General features: G+C 44.7%; 2 protein-coding genes across 6 annotated transcripts in view; both read right to left on the bottom strand.

Moving 5' to 3' along the window:
* Positions 1 to 23: 23 nt before the first annotated feature.
* On the bottom strand, positions 24 to 17551 carry pisd (phosphatidylserine decarboxylase). Of its 4 annotated transcripts, none has more exons than XM_084382918.1 (10): positions 17457 to 17551; positions 15230 to 15282; positions 14306 to 14442; positions 11553 to 11762; positions 3519 to 3653; positions 3284 to 3385; positions 2957 to 3080; positions 1734 to 1874; positions 1491 to 1651; positions 24 to 890 (listed from the first exon to the last, which is right to left on the bottom strand). In XM_084382918.1, exons 1-10 carry the CDS (start codon positions 17531 to 17533, stop codon positions 621 to 623), a joined length of 1410 nt encoding a protein of 469 aa, XP_084239044.1. In that variant the 5' UTR covers positions 17534 to 17551; the 3' UTR covers positions 24 to 620. The 4 variants fall into 4 exon arrangements, with proteins under 4 accessions (XP_084239044.1, XP_084239047.1, XP_084239045.1 ...); XM_084382921.1 differs by lacking the exon at positions 11553 to 11762 and adding an exon at positions 4448 to 4592 and having other exon boundaries at positions 17457 to 17549; XM_084382919.1 differs by lacking the exon at positions 17457 to 17551 and adding an exon at positions 17111 to 17303.
* A 437-nt stretch (positions 17552 to 17988) lies between these two features.
* LOC311274905 (uncharacterized protein) overlaps positions 17989 to 23206 on the bottom strand; it is an 8578-nt gene continuing 3360 nt past the window's right edge. For both annotated transcript variants that reach the window (XM_084382909.1, XM_084382908.1), the window contains exons 4-11: positions 22719 to 23206; positions 21845 to 22189; positions 21679 to 21702; positions 21321 to 21498; positions 21056 to 21144; positions 20898 to 20969; positions 19229 to 19359; positions 17989 to 18913 (exon numbers count right to left, since the gene is read on the bottom strand). The exon at positions 22719 to 23206 is cut by the window's right edge and continues 14 nt beyond it. In XM_084382909.1, the coding sequence (XP_084239035.1) occupies positions 18753 to 18913; positions 19229 to 19359; positions 20898 to 20969; positions 21056 to 21144; positions 21321 to 21498; positions 21679 to 21702; positions 21845 to 22189; positions 22719 to 23206 (1488 nt within the window). In that variant the 3' untranslated portion in view covers positions 17989 to 18752. The remainder of the gene's footprint in view (positions 18914 to 19228; positions 19360 to 20897; positions 20970 to 21055; positions 21145 to 21320; positions 21499 to 21678; positions 21703 to 21844; positions 22190 to 22718) is intronic.

The following is a 23206-nucleotide window of genomic DNA, read 5'->3' on the forward strand; positions in this document are numbered from 1 at the left end:
GAGTGTAATGAAGACCAAGCTGCTCACAGAGAGAGATTTATTTATGACATATTTTACAAAACATCAAACACAGTCATCATCCAGCTGTCGTTTTTCTGTTCATCCATTGTTATTAAAACTACGACCAATCACAGGCATCCTGTACGCTTTCCACCAATCAGTTGCTGATGTATGTGCTAAATGATGCTATCAGCTCTGACTGTACAATAAAGCTTCAACATTCAAACTGAGTGGACGGAGTGTCTGAACATTAACAAAGTAAACAGAACGTTAACAGAACATAAACAGAACGTTAACAGAACGTAAACAGAACGTTAACAGAAACAGACTTCAGTTTGTTAAATGCTGTCTGAATGTTTGTTTGTGTTGATTTTAAAGGAATATTTTAGTTTGTTGGTTCAGTTTCTGGGCGATCGACAGAGAGACAGGATAGAAAAAGAGAAAGTTTGGCATGTCGCCCTTCATGAGGCACAAGGCATTCTGGGAGTCCTTATCATAAAAACATCTTCAGGTCCGAGAAAGTTACCCACAATGCCTTTAACCCTTAAAATCTGGCTTTGATTAGTCTCCAGCAGTTCCTCATCATCAGGCCCCTCCCCCTCAGTCAGCAGCTCATCCAGTCAGGGGCAGCTGAGCCCCTCTCCCACTCTGATTCGCTGTCCCGGCTGCAGGTTGAAGCTGAAGTCTTTTGGAGCTTCGAACAGAAGGACGATGGTGGAGCCGAGGTTAAACTCCCCTAATGCTGCGCCCCTCTGTAGGGTCACACCCCCTCCGTCAACGGAGACCACGCCCCCTTCACCTGTCCCAGTCAACACTTGGTCACTGTCGACAGTGTAGCTGCGGTCATAGAAGGAGCCTTTCCTGTAGCGAGGAGCGTTCGTCTGAAGCTCCTGAGGATCATAAACAAGCAAAGGAAGTCTTTACTCTATTAATTATTTACTTGAATATTTATTTAATTACAAACGTATCTAATTACATAAATATTCAATTAGATAAAGTTATTGCTGATCAACTAAAACACAAATTAAAGATAAATAAATCTGCTACAAAACAATATATTGTGTTTATTGTTACAACAATATATATATAGAATAATGTAAAAACATTAATATATCAAAAAGATTCAAAAATGTAACTACATGCCACAATATGCAGAATGCAGTACTGCAAATATTAACAAACAAAAATATAAGTTCTGAACAACATACAACAACAGCTGATAACTTATAAAATAAATAAGAACAAAAAACAAATAAAAATCACCTCAAACATTTCATAAAGATTTACAAATAATCTACAATAATTTATCTAATAAAAAATACCCAAAAGGTTTTTAATAATTAACTGATTTATTTCCCTCAGAATCATGATTTCCTAAAATCAGGGTCAAAACCTCATTAAGGTCTCCAGGAATATTAGCATGAACTCAAAAACCTACAGGAAGATTAAAGGACCAAAACTCTGAAAGGTTAAACTAAAGTCGTCCACACCTGGTCAAAGTAAACCCTGATGGAGCCGACGTTTGTTGCTCCAACCGCCGTTAAAGAGAAGAAGCCGTGCTGCCATTGGCCGGTGAGTGCTACACGCTCGTTAAGGCAGAAGAGCTCTTTAACCAAACGAGCCACGCCCGGATTAACAGACATTAACGAGCCTAATGAGTATAGAGAGAGAGAGGGATGAAGAACAGGTGGACATCAGAAATCAGACAGCTGAACAGCTGAACAGACTCTCACCTGGGAAGTGACGTCGAAGCTCCACCCTCCAGTCTGTGGGCGAATGGAAACAGTGATAGTCACCTGGTGCCAGGTAGATCACGACGTGGAACAGGTCGTTCTCAGGAGACGACAGGAGGAGGTCCCGGAATGACAATGAGTCTACGGAGAGACACGAAGATGGAATCAGAAGTCTTAATTCAAGAGCAACATGTCTGAAATCAGGAGCAACACGGCTTAAATCAGGAGCATCACGTCTGAAATCAGGAGCATCACGTCTGAAATCAAGAGCAACACGGCTTAAATCAGGAGCATCACGTCTGAAATCAGGAGCAACACATCTGAAATCAAGAGCAACACGTCTGAAATCAAGAGCAACATGGCTTAAATCAGGAGCATCACGTCTGAAATCAGGAGCGTCACGTCTGAAATCAGGAGCAACACGTCTGAAATCAGGAGCATCATGTCTGAAATCAGGAGCAACATGTCTGATATCAAGGGCAACACGTCTGAAATCAGGAGCAATACGTCTTTAATCAAGAACGACACGTCTGAAATCAAGAGCAACACGTTTTAAATCAGGAGCATCACGTCTGAAATCAGGAGCAACACGTCTGAAATCAAGAGCATCACATCTGAAATCAGGAGCAACACGTCTGATATCAAGGGCAACCCGTCTTTAATCAAGAGCAACACGTCTGAAATCAAGAGCGACACGTTTTAAATCAGGAGCAACACGTCTGAAATCAAGAGCAACACGTCTTAAATCAGGAGCATCACGTCTGAAATCAAGAGCAACATGTCTGATATCAAGGGCAACACGTCTGAAATCAGGAGCAACACGTCTTTAATCAAGAGCGACACGTCTGAAATCAAGAGCGACACGTTTTAAATCAGGAGCAACACGTCTTAAATCAAGAGCGACACGTTCTAAATCAGGAGCAACACATTTTAAATCAGGAACAACGCGTCTTAAATCAGGAGCAATGCGTTTTAAATCAGAAGCAACATGTCTGAAATCAGGAGCAACACATCTGAATTCAGGAGCAACACATCTTTAATCAAGAGCGGCACGTTTTAAATCGGGAGCAACACGTCTGAAATCAGGAGCAACACATCTGAAATCAGGAGCAACACGTCTGAAATCAGGAGCAACACGTTTTAAATCAAGAGCAACACGTCTGAAATCAGGAGCAACACGTCTGAAATCAGGAGCAACACGTCCTAAGGGGGTGTGATCCCACCTTTGCCCTGCCTCTTCTGTGGGCCCAGGAAGTTCTCCAGACTGTAGGTGACCCCCTTCACCTGCTCCACCTCTGAGTTCTTGACCCGACCAAAGTGGAGGATCCTCCCATCAGCGGGAGAGATCTGACAGACAAAACAGACACACACACCGTCACACATCGTCAAGGAACAATATAAAAGTCCGTCTGATAACTAAACTACAGTTTGTCTGACTGAGACCACAGGAGGTAGACGATCTACGTCAGACCTCACATTATTCATTTAGTTATTGAGCCTGACGCTCGCTCGCTCCTCTGAGAAGGATGAAAGGAGGAGGAGTCTGTTACCAGACAAGAGGCGGCACAGAGCGGTCGGACTGCAGGTTTGAGACGCCGACGGAAAAATTCCCCCAGATTCCTGTAGTGATGTAAATCCTCCACGGCTGCCTCCTATTGGACGATAAAGACGGGCCAGAGCGGGAGAATATATTAACATCATATACTAACATATATATTAACACAACCACGACACTTGAAGCAGCCGTTCAGTGTAAAGTGTTGATGAGTCACAGCTGGTCCTGACCTGCATGTTGACCCCGAACGTCCAGATGTACAAGGAGTAGATGGGTTTTCGGAGCCAGGTGGGGAGCTCCACCCCATTCAGACGACCCCAGGCCCGAGAGAGGAGTCGCGTCGGAAAGGAGCGGTACAACGCCACCTACAGCACCAAACAGGAAACAACATGTTCATCATCATCATCTGAATTTATAGCAGAAGAATATAACAGTGAAAACTTAAGAAAGGAGAAGAAAGGAGAGGGAGCAGGTAGAGGAGAGAGGAGGTAAAGGAGAGGGAGCAGGTAGCGGAGGCGAGAGGAGGTGAAGAAGAGGGTGCAGGTAGAGGAGGTGAAGGAGAGGAAGCACGTAGAGGAGGAGACAGAGGAGGTGAAGAAGAGGGAGCAGGTAGAGGAGGAGACAGAGGAGGTGAAGATCACTGACATTGCACTAAACACTGTGACGACCGTAGTTTTCAGAGGGCACATGAACGCAGCACAGAGCTGATGATCCTGCAGGTCCAACTTCATGTTCTCTTATTAATAGCATGATTGTATTGATGAGTTCAGAGGTCACATATCTGATGATCTGATGTGATCAATAAGTCTGCTCCAACAGACCAATGATGTCTGTTTCACTGCCTGAGACTCCTCAACCACACCTGAGACTCCTTAACCACACCTGAGACTCCTCAACCACACCTGAGACTGAACCAGACCCAACAAGCTGCTGAAAGCTGTCAGGCTGCAGAGACACTTGATTATTACTTATCGATCATTAGCAGCAGTATTGATGACGAGGCTTCAGAGGAAGTGAAGACGTAAAACAGGGGAGAAGGAAAGGAGGACAGAGAAGGAGTAAGACAAAAGAATGAAAAAGTGAAGAAGACAAAATGAGGACATCTACACACGGTCCTTCCCCTTTGTCCAATCAGACGCACGCCGGCAGCCACTCTTACCCTATTGGCCGGCGGCCGCAGAGTGCTGACGGACAGGACGTAGCAGAGGAAGGCCAAAGGTCGGCGGCGCCAAGGTGTCGTGCGAGAAACACCGCCACTGAGCGTGCTCAGATGGCGACGTAGAGCCGAACGAGGCACCTGGAGCCTGATTGTGATAATGAGATGTAATGACATGTAATGAGGTGAGAGGGAGGACGATGAGGAGGATGAATGAAGAAAACTGAAGGAGACAGAAACAAACAGCAAAAGAAAAGAAAAATAAAAGAAACAAAAACATCACTGACAGGAAGTAGAGACAGAAGAAAAAACAAAAGAAGAAAAATACAAATAAAGTAAAGAAAAGAAAAACAATTAAATTTAAACGTGAAAGTCTGTTCTCAAGGTTCTGTAACCTGATTGGCTGTCGTTAAGAGAGTTGTGGAGGGGGCGGGGCTCGTGTGTGTGGAGGGGGGTGGGGGGGCAGGTGACAGACGCTAACACAGCACAAAGTTGCTAAAAAAGCTAAGCTACAGTGGAGCTAGTAGGAATGCTAACAGTGATGCTAACGTGTGAACAGACAGAGCAGAGCAGTTCGTGTCATAATGTCATAAACAGTCTACAGTTGAGTCCTTCAGCTCTCATGTTCCTGTGATGGATGACAGGAACAAAAACCATTCATGAAGTTTAGTTCAGTAATTAATTTACATAAAACAATCAATTAATTAATTAATTAACAAAGTGAATCAATACTGCATGTATTTATCTCTGCAGAGCCCACCAGACTGTTACTGATCCAAACCCAAACATACCGTAACCGACCCAAACCCAGACGTACCGGTACTGACCCTAACCCAGATGTACCGATACTGACCCTAACACCCAAACGTTCCGTTACTGACCCAAACCCAGATGCACTGTTACTGATCCAAACCCAAACATACCGTAACTGATCCAAATCCAGATGTACCATTACTGACCCAAACCCAGACACACTGTTACCGACCCAAACCCAGACGTACTGTTACTGACCCTAACCCAAACGTTCCATTACAGACCCAAACCCAGGCGCACTGTTACCGACCCAAACCCAGGCGCACTGTTACCGACCCAAACCCAGACGTACTGTTACTGACCCAAACCCAGATGTACCGTTACTGACCCTAACCCAAATGTTCCATTACTGACCCAAACCAAGACGTACCGTTACTGACCCTAACCCAGATGTACCGTTACTGATCCTAACCCAGATGTACCATTACTGACCCAAACCCAGATGTACCGTTACTGACCCTAACCCAAACGTTCTGTTACTGACCCAAACCAAGACGTACTGTTACTGACCCAAACCCAGATGTACCATTACTGACCCTAACCCAAACGTTCTGTTACTGACCCAAACCAAGACTTACAGTTACTGACCCTAACCCAGATGTACCATTACTGACCCTAACCCAAACGTTCTGTTACTGACCCAAACCCAGACGTACCATTACTGACCCAAACCAAGACGTACCGTAACTGACCCAAACCCAGACGTACCATAACTGACCCAAATCCAGACGTACCATAACTGATCCTATTGTTTCTGATCCAAACACAACATTCCGTTACTGACCCAAACCAAGACGTACTGTTACTGACCCAAACCAAGACGTACCGTTACTGACCCAAACCCAAATGTACCATTACTGACCCAAACCCAGACGTACCGTAACTGATTCTACTGTTTCTGATCCAAACTCAGACGTACGTTACTGACCCAAACCAAGACGTACTGTTACTGACCCAAACCCAAACGTACCATTACTGACCCAAACCCAGACGTACCGTAACTGACCCAAACCCAGACGTACCGTAACTGATTCTACTGTTTCTGATCCAAACTCAGATGTACGTTACTGACCCAAACCCAGACATACCGTTACTGATCCTACTGTTACTGACCCTAACCCAGACGTACCGTTACTGACCCAAACCCAGACATACCATTACTAACCCAAAACCAGACGTACCGTTACTGACCCAAACCCAGACGTACCGTCACTGATCCTACTGTTACTGACCCAAACCCAGACATACCATTACTGACCCAAACCCAGACATACCGTTACTGACCCAAACCCAGACGTACCATAACTGATCCTACTGTTACTGACCCAAACCCAGACGTACCGTTACTGACCCAAACCCAGACGTACCATTACTGATCCAAACCCAGACGTACCGTTACTGACCGAAACCCAGATGTACCGTTACTGACCCAAACCCAGACGTACCATAACTGATCCTACTGTTTTTGATCCAAACACAAACGTTCCGTTACTGACCCAAACCAAGACGTACCGTTACTGACCCAAACCCAGACGTACTATTACTGACCCAAACCCAGACGTACCGTAACTGACCCAAACCCAGATGTACCGTCACTGATCCTACTGTTACTAGAGGTGGGTGCAATTCATCGATGTGGCGATGCATCGCGATGCTTCACGTGACGATTCGGCATCGATTAATTAACGTCGATGCTTTGCTAGGTCCGCGCATTTAGACAGAAGGCGGCAAATTGGCGGTCTGTTTTGGTCCGCTAGTTTGACGCCTCTGAGGGTACACTGCTGCCTCCATTGCTATCTAAATCCGAGGCGTCAATGTGCCGGCAATTGCGGGACATGGGCGGAGGTGTCGATAACGTGCGGCCCGCAGCCGGGAGTTTTAAAACCAGGAAACAGCTGATCACAGCAGTCAGTTCATCACTTCATCCGCGGATGTCAAGATGAGCAACTGGAAAGCCGCTGAGATCCGGGAGATGCTACCGTCTCCTCGGTCTCTGTAGCTGACAGCTAGCGGACACAACCAAACAGCTAGTAGCTGCTGACTGTCAGCTGTTGTGTAGCGGCAAGCTACGAACGGTCACTACTTTCAAATTAAAAGCCCCCCGCTAAGAACCCAGTTCTAAAATCCAATGGGGTGCAATGTACAGCTCTTATTTTGAACACAACTTTGTTGTCACTGATCACTGCCCAACTTCGTGCTTCACGCCACGTCACGTCACATGCTTACGCCTCATTAAATCCAGGGCTTGACTGTTTTCAGTGTTTTCCACCAATAGAGGGGGCTCTCCTGCAAGTGGAGCTTTCCCTGGTCAAAGTTAAGTAGGTCAAAGTGCAAATGTTTACATAGTGATAAAATAAAATATTTTGTGTCTTTGAAAAATACAAGTCAAATGTTCAAAAAACCTTGTTATTTACTTTATGAATGTAGTTTTAGAGGAACTGAGTTAATTGATAGGCTATTTATTTACAAATATAGCCACAGATGAAGACAAAATCAATCTTGTATGGAAAAAAGCATTAAAAATTGCAATAATCGAAGAATCGTGGCCAATAATCGAATCGAAGCTCCCATAATCGAAATCGAATCGAATCGTGAGGTACCTTTGTTGGAACACCCCTAACTGTTACTGACCCAAACCCAGACGAGCAGTTACTGACCCTAACCCAGACGTACCGTTGCTGACCCTAACCCTGACGTACCGTTACTGATCCTACTGTTACTGATTGAAACGCAGATGTACCTTTACTGACCCAAACCCAGAAGTACTGTTACTGACTCAAACACAGACATACCGTTACTGACCCTGACCCAGATGTACCATTTTTGACCCAAACCCAAACCTACCGTTACAGATCCAAACCCAGACGTACCGCCACTGACCCTGACCCAGATTTACCGCTACTGATCCTACTGTTACTTATCCTAACCCAGAAGTTCTGTTACTGACTCAAACCCAGATGTACTGTTACTAGAATGTACTTTGTTCAAGTTAACACATTGTCTACCATGAGCTTCACTGAACAGCCCGTCACTGGAAACTGCAGCTCCAATGAGCTTAAAGCCCTCAAATTTGGCTTCATTAATTTTAGATCACTGTCAACCAAAGTCTTACTGATTAATGATGTGATTATTGATTATAATGGACATGATCGACATGATGTGAAACATGGCTGAAACCATTAAATGAAGCCTCCTCTCGTGACTATAACTATGCACATGTTGCTTGGGCCTTTAAACAGGGGGGAGTTGTTGCTCTAATGTATAAATCTATTTTTAGTTTAACCTCCAACCACGAAATTAAGTTTACTTCAATTGAGGCTTTGGTTTTAGAGGCATCTTCATCAAGTAGTAACAGCCTTGTCCAGGGAACAGGCCTGGGGGAGATCTCCCAGTTCTTAGAAGAATTTTGACTCGTTCAGATAAGATCCTAATTATTGGGGATTTCAATATCCACTTAAATAAGCCTTCTGACCCTCTAAGTAAGGCTTTTGTGGGACTTCTTGATATTTCTGGCTTCATTCAGCTTGTTCATGAACCTACTCATTCCAGTGGTAACACTCTGGACATGATTCTTTCCGAAGGATTATTTGTGTCCTCCCTGAATGTCACTTCCATCTCATCTGTCGTGTCGGACCACTTTCTTATTACATTTGAAGTGTCATTAGCCTGTCCCTGTACCGGTGACAAAAATGTTTTTACTTCTTGTCACATCATCCTGGCAATCATAGTGAAAATTGCCTGGGGTCCTGGCTCTGATTGTGACAGTGACAGAACATGTGGAAAAATTCACTAATGAAGTTAACTCAGTACTCGTTTCGCTCCTCGATTCTGTGGCACCGGTCTCTACAAAGACAAGACGACCAAAGAAATCTACTCCCTGGTTTACTGATGTAACCCAAGATCTCAAGCAGGCCTGCAGGAAAATGGAACGTGCATGGCGAAAATCTAAATTAGACGTTTTTTATCTTGCATGGCGCGATAGTGTACTAAATTATAAGCGTGCCCTCAATGCTACTAGAACAGCATATTTCTCCGGCCTAATAGACAATAATAAACAACCCTAGGTTTCTCTTCGACACCGCGGCTAAACGTACTTAGAAATAGAGATGTTCCGATACCATTTTTTCCCTCCCGATACCGATTCCGATACTTATGCTGTGGGTATCGGCCGATACGAGTACCAATACCGATACCAGTGTGTTATAAAAAAATTATATATATCATACTACGCCTGCATGACTGTGATATGATCATCATTGTGGTAAGGCCTGGCTCAGGTTAAACCCTTTGTAAAACATGAATGAATACAGCAAATGAAAGCCAATTATTTTTAAAAAGAATAGTATAAAGCCGAATTCAGCACAGAGCAGACAGGAAGTCAGACACGAAATAATAACATGACATCTGGTTAAGTTTCAAAATAAAACACTCCGTGTTGATACAAGCACAAAAACCTCAAATAAGAGACAAATACGTGCTCTTCTTCTAATCCTTCAGTCGGGAACACTTCGTGTTGTTGTGTTTATAACACATACATGTAACTGCGATCGTGTGTGATTATGTAATCATCGCGGGAATTCCTCGGTTTCGTAACTCCAGCTGATCGGCGGAGCTGCGCTGTGGCGGACTCAAAACACAGCTGGTGGGGGTTGCCGGACGAGGACGACGGAGCCAAACCGTACCGGAGCCATAACTCAACAGACACGTATCCGGTAGAATCTCGGAGCTAACGGAGCTAGGCTAATAAATTACGTGGTATCGGATCGGTGCCTGGACTCCAGTACTCGCTGATACCGATGCCGGCATTTTCGGCAGTATCGGAGGCATTTCCGATACTGGCATCGGAATCGGAACAACTCTACTTAGAAACCAGTCTGTGAGCTGTGCACCCTTTAATGCAAAGGATTTCTTTTGCAATAAAATTGACGACATTAGAGTCAAAATTAACTCATCATCTCTGGCTTCCGCGGCAAAGTTCATTATAAAACATCCTTCTGCTGATTCTCAGTTAGTCTCAGCTCTAGTCATCGACTACTGTAACGACTAGTCAACTAGTCAGATTATGAATTGCACAAAAAACAATGGCTCTTATTTATTGTATTTAACTATCTTACCGAGGTGCGTCTGAGTCTTCTAAAATGTGTTTCCTCTTCAAATGCTCATGCATTGCTGAGGTGGCCCCACGGTGCACGAGTTTCATCTTACAAATTTTGCATGTAACCGTTTTCTTTGTTGTGTTCAGGACGAAATGTTTCCAAACTTTATGTTGCGTTGGCATCACTTTAGCCGCTTCCACATTGCTCCTGTTCCCGGTCACAAGTGTGCATGTGCTGTCAGTGCATCAACGAGTTGGGAGCTAGTTCAATTGGCTATGGTGAAACATTGCTTAGTGTGGGATACACACAAGATAACGTCACTAACGACTAGTCGACTACTCAATTAGTCATTGACTAATTTTGCCGTTGACTAGTCGACTAGTTGTTGCACCCCTACTTCACTCTGATCGTCTCTGTTTTACTGCTAATCATCTTGTGTGTCCTCTTCCAGGTCACCATGGTGGAGAGGAGGTCATGTGGCTCCTCCTGCTCAGACGTCTCCTCGATCCAAACACTTTACATATATTATAATTTGTATCAGATATTCTGTCAATGCAACTTGTAAACTGTGATTTTGTTGCTCTGTACATGTGACATCTACTGCACGTCTGTCTGTCCTGGGAGAGGATCCTCCTCCCCTGAGGACAGAGGGTCTGAGGACTGAGGGTCTGAGGACAGAGGGTCTGAGGACTGAGGGTCTGAGGACAGAGGGTCTGAGGACTGAGGGTCTGAGGACCTGTTTGTATATTTTTGGTCTCATTTTCATTAGTGAACCAAACACAGCAGAATGTTTGTCTCAGTCCAGCAGGTCAGCAGGTTAGCACAGGATCAACTGAAAAGAGGCTAACACAGGCTAAGCGAGCTAAAGCTAAAATAACTGACCTGCTACGCTACCTGTTGCCATAGAAACCCCCCCCCCCCCCCCCCCACACACACTAATCTCCTCTAACCTGTACCTATGTCTCTCTCTCTGGTCCCATCTCTCTCTCTCTCTCTCATGATCGTCATCCTGTTTCTAATTTGTTTGACCACATTTTATTTTGAAAATCCCTCCAGCTGTCTGTGTTTTCTCGTCTTCCTGTCACACTGAACCTGGATTTACTTTACAAACAGTTAAAACAGTTTAAGACAGGTAGACTAAGTTTAATCTGCTTCCTGTTCATCTTCAGTCTGTTTCTTAAAGTCACGACGTGTCCCACCTGAATCGTGCTGTCGTTCTTGTCCTCACCCCTCCTCCTCCTCCTCCTCCTCCTCCTCCTCTTCCTCTTCCTTCTCCTCCATCTTTCTCGCTCTCTTTCTCTCTGTCGGTCGCTTGACCCCGCCGCCTCACCTGTCGCAACAGGTCTCGCTCCCGACGCTCGTGGCGGCGGCGGCAGAAGAACCTCACCATGAGCGGCAATCAGTGTTCCCTGATGAAGATGGCCGACAACCCATGCTGACGTTTATCACACAGGTGAGAGACGGACAGGTGAGAGACGGACAGGTGAGAGTGTTCACTGAGAGGACAAAAGAAGAAGTGACGAGAAAGAGAGAAAGAGAGAGGTTAATACTGAGGAGCACTGCCCTCCCTCTCTCTCTCTCTCTCTCTCACCCCTCCCCCTCGTCTCTATAAATAGATTTAAACTGAAGGTTTACAAACAATCAATTATCAAACTGTCAGTTATTCATGTCAAATATATTTTTTATTGATTTATAATTTTCTATTCAGGTAACAATTATTCTTATGTTTTTATGTACTATTTTAATTATTTTACTTATTTAAATTATTAGATTTTTATAACTTATTATTATCACTTCATTTATAAAAAAGGTTAAAACAAATACTGATACTGATTTTTGGATTTATTATCATTCTGGGATCTGACTTGTTTAAATATTCACATTCTTTTGAATACTTCATTTTTTTTTTTCTTTACTAAACTTCATTATTAAAAAGTTATAACTTCAAACTTAATAATATTTCTATTTAATATTTTATAACAGTTTATTAACTTAAGAGTAAAGAAGAAAATCATCCAAACAGCTTTTGTTTTAATTAATTTAACTAAAGTTATAAGCTAAATATTATTTTGATGAGATTTTACGTGAATAATAAATAATCAAATTCTGAAAGAAAAAATATTAAATCACTTTTCTCATGTTATTAAAATGTTGTTTTCATCCTACAAATATACAAAATTATTTGTTTTATTATTGTTTTAAAATTATTTTGTTAGTTTATTATAAAATGTAAATTAAATTATTGAATTTTTTTTTTTTTTTTTTTTTAAAGGGAAACGCCTTCAACTTCTGTCCTATCAGAGCCTCCCTCTGTCCTGCCCAGTTACTCATTAACAAATCAGACCATATCCCCAATGAGTGAACCAATCAGGAGGCAGGTGGAGAAGTGGGAAGAGGGGGCAGGGCCTGAGTGAGAGTGATGTATCAGTGCAGCAAGCAGAGTGACATTGTCACTGTGACATCATCATTGTGACATCACTGTCACCTTTCACACAGTGAGCACTGAGTGTGGGTCAACACATCACTGTAGTCACACAGGATGTGTTCAGGATCAGCACTGAGTGTGGGTCAACACATCACTGTAGTCACACAGGATGTGTTCAGGATCAGCACTGAGTGTGGGTCAACACATCACTGTAGTCACACAGGATGTGTTCAGGATCAGCACTGAGTGTGGGTCAACACATCACTGTAGTCACACAGGATGTGTTCAGGATCAGCACTGAGCTGCTGGAGCAGTGTTGTGCTATATTAGCTTAGCAAGCTATCTGGCTAACTTTGTGTAGCCAAAAAAACGCGAGATAATCGATTTGCCTGAATGCACGTGAAGTCAGCAGAAGAAGAACCAGAATGAGAACCAGAAGAAGAACCAGAACCAGAAGAAGAACCAGAATGAGAACCAGAAGAAGAACCAGAACCAGAAGAAGAACCAGAATGAGAACCAGAAGGAAAAAGAATCTATGGCTGTTTTCGAAAGCGCATACTACCGTACTGCCTACTACATACTGCGTCAGTATATACTGTATACTGCATACTGAATGTGGGATTCAGCATGCTACTTCAGCAGACCGACGCCGTTCACACCGCAGTATGCAGTAGCAAGTTTCCCAGAATGCATTTCGTGGCGACCGGCAGCAGTAGTTGTAAAACAGGCGTGAAGCTGTTTTATTTCCCGCTGCAGCGCTGTTAATATGTCACTTTATTAAGTTTTAACATGTTTTCATGTAGAAAGTAACCGTTCAGATCCCCAGTGTGCGGTTAGTTTACTCAGATGACGGCTGTTTAGTAATTTGCCTCGATGTTTTGGGAGAAGTGAAGCTCCAGAAGGAGCGGCTCGTCTCAGAGGCAGCAGCCCGTCTCCAGAGGTGTTCGGCCGGCCAACATGCGTCGTCGTCCCGGGGGAGACAGCAGGCCAGTTATCTTAACGCTAGAGGGAAGCTTCATGTCTGTAGTGGACAGTACACAGTACAGCGCTGTCTCTGGAGCTCTGTATGTACAGACATCACCAAATATTAATAAAAAAAATGTTTTAATTAACAGAGTACTTTGTTTCATTTCACATGTGCAACAGCCTGGATTTCTATTGTACCTACAGCTCTCGTCACAACAGTCAGCAGCCTGTGACTGTACTTATGTTGTGTGAACAAACATAAACGTTGTACTGCTCCGGAGTACGTGACGAGGACGCCATGATCCAGGCTCCAGAGCATTGCATTGTGGGAAACAGTAGGCAGAGTAGACTGGTCGGATGCATACTGGAAATATTTTCCGAATCAGTACGATATCCGGGAACTTTTCTCATATTGCAGATTTTGCTTTTGTTTGCATACTACATACTGCATACTACATACTACATACTGCATACTACATACTGCATACTACATACTGGTCACATCAGTACATACTGGCAGTATAGTATGCGGTTTCGAATACAGCCAGAGTCTTCTCCTACCTGTGTGGGCGTGGCCAGAGGAGGCGGAGCTCCATCCTCCTGTTGGTCCCTTGTCCTGAAGTGATGGTAACCAAGGTAACCACCACCTGTCACTAACAGGAGAGGGAGGGGCCGGGGCCGGGGCAGGAAGCCACGACCTGAAGAGAGAGAACTGATTGGTCCAAAAGACCCGACACAGAATCCTGCAGGTTCTACTGGTGAGGAGGAGCAGGAGGAGGAGGAGGAGCAGGAGGAAGAGGAAGAGGAAGAGGAGGGGCAGGAGGAGGAGCAGGGAAAGAAGAGGGAGGAAAAGGAGCAGGAGCAGGAGGAGGAGCAGAGGAAAGAAGAGGGAGGAAAAGGAGCAGGAGCAGGAGGAGGAGGAGGAGGAGGAGGAGGAGGAAGAGGAGGAGGAGGAGCAGGAGGAGGAGCAGGGAAAGAAGAGGGAGGAAAAGGAGCAGGAGCAGGAGGAGGAGCAGAGGAAAGAAGAGGGAGGAAAAGGAGCAGGAGGAGCAGGAGGAGGAGGAGGAGGAAGAGGAGGAGGAGGAGCAGGAGGAGGAGCAGAGGAAAGAAGAGGGAGGAAAAGGAGCAGGAGGAGGAGGAGGAGCAGGAGGAGGAGCAAGAGGAGGAGGAGGAGCAGGAGGAGAAGGAGCAAGAGCAGGAGCAGAGGAAAGAAGAGGGAGGAAAAGGAGCAGGAGGAGGAGCAAGAGGAAGAGGAGGAGCAGGAGGAGGAAGAGGAGCAAGAGGAGGAGCAGAGGAAAGAAGAGGGAGGAAAAGGAGCAGGAGGAGGAGGAGGAAGAGGAGCAAGAGGAGGAGCAGGAGGAGCAGGACGAGGAGGAGGAAAAGGAGCAGGAAGAGGAAAAGGCGCAGCAGGAGGAGGAGGAGGAGGAGGGGCAGGAGGAGGAGCAGGAAGAGGAGGAGGAGCAGGAGGAGGAGAGAGAGACTCACCAGTGTTGATGCTGCGCTGCAGCGTCTGTCGGCTGCAGTTCAGATGAGAAACTCTAAAAAATAAGAAAAGTGTTTATTAAATATACAAAACATGCAGAGGCTGGAACCACACAGACAGGAGAACACGTGGAGAACATGTGTGAGAACACGTGAAAAACATGTGGAGAACACTTGGAGAACATGTGATGTGGAGAACACGTGTGAGAACATATGGAGAACATGTGTGAGAACATGTGGAGAAGATGTGGAAAACATGTGTGAGAACGTGTAGAACGTGTGGAACGTGTGAGAACATGTGAAGAACATGTTTGAGAACATGTGTAGAACATGTGTGAGAACATGTGTGAGAACGTGGGGAACGTGTGTAGAACATGTGTAGAACATGTGTGAGAATGTGTGGAGAACATGTGTAGAACATGTGTGAGAATGTGGAGAACATGTGTGAGAACATATGGAGAACATGTGTGAGAACATGTGTGAGAATGTGTGGAGAACATGTGTGAGAACATGTGGAGAACATGTGTAGAACATGTGTGAGAACATATGGAGAACATGTGTGAGAACATGTGTGAGAATGTGTGGAGAACATGTGTGAGAACATGTGTGAGAACGTGTGTGAGAACGTGTGAGAACATGTGTGAGAACATGTGTGGGAATGTGTGGAGAACATGTGTGAGGACATGTGGAGAACATGTGGAGAACATGTGGAGAACATGTGTGAGAATGTGTGGAGAACATGTGGAGAACATGTGTGAGAATGTGTGGAGAACATGTGTGGAGAACATGTGTGAGGAATGTGGAGAACATGTGGAGAACATGTGTGAGAATGTGTGGAGAACATGTGTGAGAATGTGTGGAGAACATGTGTGAGAACATGTGTGGAGAACATGATGAGAACCTGTGAGAACATGTGGGAGAACGTGTGTAGAACATGTGTGTAGAACATGTGGAGAACGTGTGGGAGAACGTGTGTGAGAACGTGTGAAAACATGTGGGAGAACGTGTGTGAGAACGTGTGTAGAACATGTGTGAGAACATGTGAAGAACGTGTGAGAACATGTGGGAGAACATGTGTGTAGAACATGTGGGAGAACGTGTGTGAGAACATGTGGAGAACGTATGGGAGAACGTATGTGAGAATGTGTGGAGAACATGTGCTCCACATCTTCCACAGGACTAGGTTGATGTGTTGCTACAGCTGTTAGCGAGCTGGTCACAAGAATGGCAGAGGAAGTGCAGCTGACATGTCTCAATGCTAACATGGTAGCTCGACAGCAGTGGGTGCTAACATGGTAGCTCGACAGCAGTGAGTGCTAACATGGTAGCTCGACAGCAGTGAGTGCTAACATGGTAGCTCGACAGCAGTGAGTGCTAACAATAGCTATGTTTGTTGGTTACATGAATTATTGTTATTATTGTTCAGCTGCTAACTCAGTTAGCACAAAGCTAACAGCCACATCAGTGAGCAGTACCTGTCTGCAGACTCCTCACTGAGCTACGGTCATGGCAGCTGGTGTTTCTGTAGTTGTAGCATGTATCTCAGGAGCTCGTGTGTTTATTAGACTAAAGCTCAGAGAGCTCTGGGTCAGTCTGTGCCAGTGTAGTCAGACAGGTTCAGGTGTTTGAGACTCAGGAGGCAGAAGATGAAGAAGTTCTGCTGGTTTCTACAATGAGACCCACCGAGCTCTGATAACAGAACCATTCGAGTCTGGACTCAGTTCAGCCTCTCTGACACACATGTAAACAACAATATTACCCAATGACTTATATTAATTACTGGTATTATAATGATGGTCTTTTTCTTTAATTAACTACTCTCTCTCTCTCTTTACTTCTCCGAGTCTCCGCGAGCGACCGGCAACACGTTTAGGTTTGACTCACCTGTTCATATGACCTGAACAGGTAAATGTGTCTCATCAGGTTGATGTTATCTGACCCGAACCTTCCGTCACTCAGACTCACACACTCATCGCGTGTCTGGCGTCACATTCAGCACACTGTTTGTATTTTAGCACGATTGAACCTGATTTTAATACAAACTTTGAACAGAGTCCGACAGAGTCACGGGTCAAAACTGTTCCCTGCGCAAAAGTCACTTTCACGACAAATACGTCACTATGTCATTACGTTTCAGCCATGCAGCCGCAAAGTGAACACGTGACTGCTGACGTCGAGCTGTTCACTCGAACGTTTTCTGTAGTTAAAAGAGACAAATTAAGTTAAATACCTCGAAGTCACTCCGCTGCACACCCTCCGCAAGGCCGCCGCCATGTTGTGTTTGTGTGAGTGACGTAACGACGTCATGCGTCACGATACAAACCGTGGTAATTTTTTACCTCTGGCTCGTCTGTCAGGTGACCCTTCCTTCAATGTGATTGGCTGTACTCGCATGAAGCAGCTGATTGGTAAGCGCGGAGGCTGCTGCCTGTGAGGTCAGACTGAGGGTTTAATAACACAGTGAGGACTGACGTCACAGCTGATCTGAACTGTTGCTTAGCAGCTAACATGTAGCCTGTTGATCAGGACACACAGCTGTCACTGTGGGAATACATTCATTAAATACTGAACGTGACGTCATTCATTCGTATGACGTCAGCTTCTTCTTCTTCTGTGAATTTATTGTTGACCCGTCAGTCTCCACTCACGAGTCAGCTGATAACAAGCAGCATCAGAATCAGCTGACAGACAGGAAGTTGTTCCTGATACAGACCTCAGATCAGCTGTCATCGACTCACTGATCAATAACAAAGAGACAAACCTCAGAGAGCAGAAACAAACTTTATTCATTCAAAAAATAGACACTTTTCAGCAGAAATATATATATTACACTTTAAAAACTCCAAATACGTCTTATCTGCAGTACTCACACAGTACCGCAGCTGTACTCACAGTACTGCAGCAGTACTCACACAGTACTACTCACACAGTACTGCAGCTGTACTCACACAGTACTGCAGCTGTACTACACAGTACTGCAGCTGTACTACACAGTACTGCAGCTGTACTCACAGTACTGCAGCAGTACTCACAGTACTGCAGCTGTACTCACAGTACTCTGCAGTACTCACACATTACTGCAGCTGTAATACACAGTACTGCAGCTGTACTCACAGTACTGCAGCTTTACTCATACAGTACTGCAGCTGTACTCACAGTACTCTGCAGTACTCACACAGTACTGCAGAGTACTACAGAGAAGTGTTTCCATATGTTACCAAAGAAGAGAACATCAAAATAAAATGGCGCCACCTGTGCCCTGTGGGCGTGGCCTCCTGATGGGTCACCTGATCGTCCACACTGTTAAAAATATTTAATATTTCTGAAAATTCACATTTTAAAACAGCCTAAACTGTAAAAAAAAAACAAAAACAGAAACAAACAAAAATTACACTGCAAAATGAAAAAGCCTGCTTCATCAGACCAACTTGGTGATGACGTTGTCATGGTAACGCGGCAGGAGCAGGCATGCTAGCAGCTATGTTTATTTGGCCTTTAGTCGGTGGACAGGAAGTGATGTCACAGCTCACACATCCAGGCCCTGCCGTATGAGAAAGTCTTCGAGCGCGCTCAGTCGCTCCACCAGCATCACGTCCAGGTCCGACTCGTCATCGTGGCCACCGCCATGACAGTGTCGCCGAGCCGCTGCCCTTTTCCTGGGCACCGTGGCAACAGGAAGTCCTGGTCCTGAGAGAGACAGATAAGAACTGTTCTTTATGTTGTCGACAGTGACAACCATTTCATTTTCTTTATATTTTTTTATGATTAAAACAATGTTCGCTCTGTGCTCCCTGATTGGCACGTTTAGTCGACCAATCAAACACTTACACATTAGACTTAAATCAAAGCAACTATTAAACTACTCATTGTAACGGTGGATGTGTCTGCTCAGAGCTTCAGGACGTCTGTGGATCGACTTTCCAAACAAGAGAGACATTTTGTTGCTGATGTTATTTCTGTCAATGTCCAGTCCTCCTCACTGAACTACATTTCCCAGCATACCTTGCGGCCGCTTCCTCTTCCTGGGCTGGGTGAAGTCAGGAAAGAGGAGGAACCTGCGTCTCCTCTGCTGGCCAATCAGGAGCAGCGCACCATCCTTTTCCCGCGGCTCCTCGAAGATCGTCTCCAGACTCCTGCAGGAAGACAGAAAGGTATGCTGGGAGATCGAGTCTCTACACCGCGTTCTAAATTATTATGCAAATGATATTTTTCTCTGATTTTCCTAAATAGTCGATGCAAATGACAGTCAGTACAATTTTCAAGTCATCAACCGTATAATTCAAATTTTACTGAACAAACCTCCCAATGATAAAAAACGCAGAACGCACTGTTCCTAATTATTATGCACAACAGAGTTTCAAACATTTTATGGGTTGTAAAGAACTGAAAATGGCCATTTGTTGAATTTGCAGCATTAGGAGGTCATATTTACTGAAATTAAAAGCTATTTCAATCAAAAACATCGTAACAGGCCAAGTTACATGTTAACATAGGACCCCTTCTTTGATATCACATTCACAATTCTTGCATCCATTGAACTTGTGAGTTTTTGGAGAGTTTCTGCTTGAATTTCTTTGCAGGATGTCAGAAGAGCCTCCCAGAGCTGCTGTTTTGATGCGAACTGCCCCCCACCCTCATAGATCTTTTGCTTGAGGATGCTCCAAAGGTTCTCGATAGGGTTGAGGTCAGGGGAGGATGGGGCCACCATGAGTCTCTCTCCTTTTATGCCTATAGCAGCCAATGACTCAGAGGTATTGTTTGCAGCATGAGATGGTGCATTGTCATGCATGAGGATGATTTTGCTACGGAAGGCACAGTTCTTCTTTTTGTACCATGGAAGAAAGTGGTCAGTCAGAAACTCGATATACTTTGCCGAGGTCATTTTCACACCTTCAGCGACCCTAAAGGGGCCTGCCAGCTCTCTCCCCATGATTCTGGCCCAAAACATCACTCCGCCACCTCCTTGCTGACGTTGCAGCCTTGTTGAGACATGGTGGCCATCCACCAACCATCCACTACTCCATCCATCTGGACCATCCAGGGTTGCACGGCACTCATCAGTAAACAAGACTGTTTGAAAATGAGTCTTCATGTATTTCTGGGCCCACTGCAACCGCTTCTGCTTGTGAGCGTTGGTTAGGGGTGACCGAATAGTCGGTTTATGCACAACTGCAAGCCTCTGGAGGACCCTACACCAGCAGCTTCAAATACCTGTTTGCTGCTTTGTAAAGGCATTTGAGCAGCTGCTCTCTTAATCTGGTGCAGAAACCTTCCTCATCATGCCTTTATCTGCACGAACCCATCTGTGCTCTGAATCAGCCACAAATCTCTTCACAGTTTGATGATCACGCTTAAGTTTTCGTGAAATATCTGATGTTTTCATACCTTGCCCAAGGCATTGCACTACATTGAAACCTGTGGCCTGCTTAATAATGTGGAACGTCCTTCTTAAGTAGTTTTCCTTTAATTGGGCTCACCTGGCAAACTAATTATCACAGGTGTCTGAGACTGATTTCAGTGACCCAAAGATCCCTGAGACACAATATCATCCATGAGTTTAATTGAAAAACAAAAAAATTAAAGTTTCTGACACTTAAATCCAATTTGCATAATAATTTGGAGCGCGGTGGACAGTGGTCTGTGTTTTTGATGTGGGATTTGTAGTTTTTACCTGTTGGTGGTGGGGGACTTGTAGTTCTTGTTGGTGTAAATCTCCTCCAGACTGAACTCTTTCTTCTTTAACCTGAAACAAGTTTTTTTTTTCATTCAGTTTAATGTTTTTTATCACTTTTTACTTGGACTGTTTCTACTGACACGTCCTCTCCTGACCTTTTGACCTTTGGCAGTCCCATCGGTGTGAGCGGCGTCTCGCGTGGCGACGCCCGGCGGATTCGTATCTGTGAGACTCGTTTCCCCCTCTGATAAGACAAGAAACAAAAATAGGAGAGAAATTCAGTCTAATATGTGAGAAAGACTGAGAGCTCCACCTGCACCAACAACCAGCTCAGAAACAGACACTTTAAAGAAGCTGAAACACGTCAAGACGAAAGCGGAACACTGATATTAAACCAATCATCAACCAGACGAACGCCACCTCTCTGTTCTTGCTGAGAAACTCAGAGCCCGCTGCTGATTGGCCAGTGGGAAGCTGAGCAGACAGTCCATTGGCTGAACAGGAAGGCAGGGGCAGGGGCCGTCGCCGGGGTAGGTGAACATTGCGGGAGCTGTGATTGGCCCACTGCTTCTGATGTCGCCGGCAAGATAGAGTTGGACTAAAACACACGCACACGCACGCACGCACGCACGCACGCACACACACACACACACACACACACACACACAGACAGACAGACAGACACACACACATAATTTTAGTAAACAAAATGAAACAACAGACAAATCTAACAACAACAAACACTATAAAAAGTGACTGAACGAGTTCTTAAAATTACCTCAGAGTCGGCGATCGTACGTAACTGTGGAGACAAACATTACAACAGTTTAATTTATGTTCAATAACTACAGAACTGATCAAACTAAAGACATACAGATAATCTTTAATTACTCATTGATCATGAATATTAATGAGCGATAATGTAAATACGAGAGCCGACCAACCAGTGGTCGCTGCTCAGACTGGGCGGGGCTGTCCAGTCCCTCAGAGGCCGCAGGGGGCTCCAACAGGCTCCACCCCTCACTGACTCTGATGCTGTCTCCACAGCAACTGTTGACAGATGCAGCACGGAGGCGGGGCTAATGAAGGAGGAGGAGGAGGAGGAGGAGGAGGAGCAGAGCCAAAGATGGAAGGTACTGTGATTGGAGGAGAGGGGGAGGGGAGGGGTGGAGTCAGAGAAACGCCATTGGCCTGAGGAGACACTGAGTGCTTCTGATTGGCTGCAGGTCTGACCAATCTGAGTTGACTGCAGGAAGCGCAAGGCATTCTGGGAAGTCGAGCTGGAGATACTGGAGGCAGAAAAAAAGTTACATTATTAATAATGATCAACTTATAGGCCATTACCACTGTATATAACACCATTATATATTACTACTGTATATAACATTATATATTGTTACTGTATATAACACCATTATATATTACTACTGTATATAACATTATATATTGTTACTGTATATAACACCATTATATATTACTACTGTATATAACATTATATATTGTTACTGTATATAACACCATTATATATTGTTACTGTATTATCATCATTATATATTATTACTGTATATAACATCATTATATATTGATACACTGACTTATTTATATTATTCAAATTAATCCGAATGATCTGAGGTTTAATTATTTACAGTTTTCACAGTGTATTCACCATTTGTTTTGGGTGTATTTATAACTAAACATTGTGTAATTAATAAGTGTAATCTAATTTAAAGCTGATCTGAGTTGTTTGATGTTGTAATGTACAGATTTATGGGACAACATATTGATAAGTGTTGGTGATTATGGTCATTAAACACTCACCTGTGGAGCAGCAGCGGCGCTCTGTAACCATTCTGCCTGACAACACTCACAGCCTTCTCTGATTGGCCGGTTCCTCGCCGCTCCCTTCTTCTGTGTTTTCTGTGGTTGAAGTTGTGCAGGGTGAGTGGCGCCTCCTCCTCCTCCTCCTCTGCTCCTCCTCTGTAGGACACTGCCATCCGTCCCACAAATCTCCCAGCGTCCTCCTCTTCTTCTTCTTCTTCTTCTTCTTCTTCTCTGTTTTCTGGAGAAAAACTCCTCCCTCTTCCACTGTGGTTCCTCCTCCTCTTCCTCCCCCTTCCCTCCCCCTCCTCCTCTCCTCTGCTCCTCCTCCTGCTCCTCTGTGCTGATTGGCTCATACTGGAGGAGAGAGGAGGTGTGGCTGAGTCCTCACAGTCTGATGATGATGAAGATGATGATGAGGATGATGGAGAGGAGGTAGTAACAGGTGGGAGGTGGGCGGGGCTACACGAGGAGGCGGAGCTGAAGGG

The sequence above is a fragment of the Pagrus pagrus genome, assembly GCF_965226575.1.
Source record: "Pagrus pagrus genome assembly, chromosome: 19".
NCBI classification, from domain to species: Eukaryota; Metazoa; Chordata; class Actinopteri; order Spariformes; family Sparidae; genus Pagrus; species Pagrus pagrus.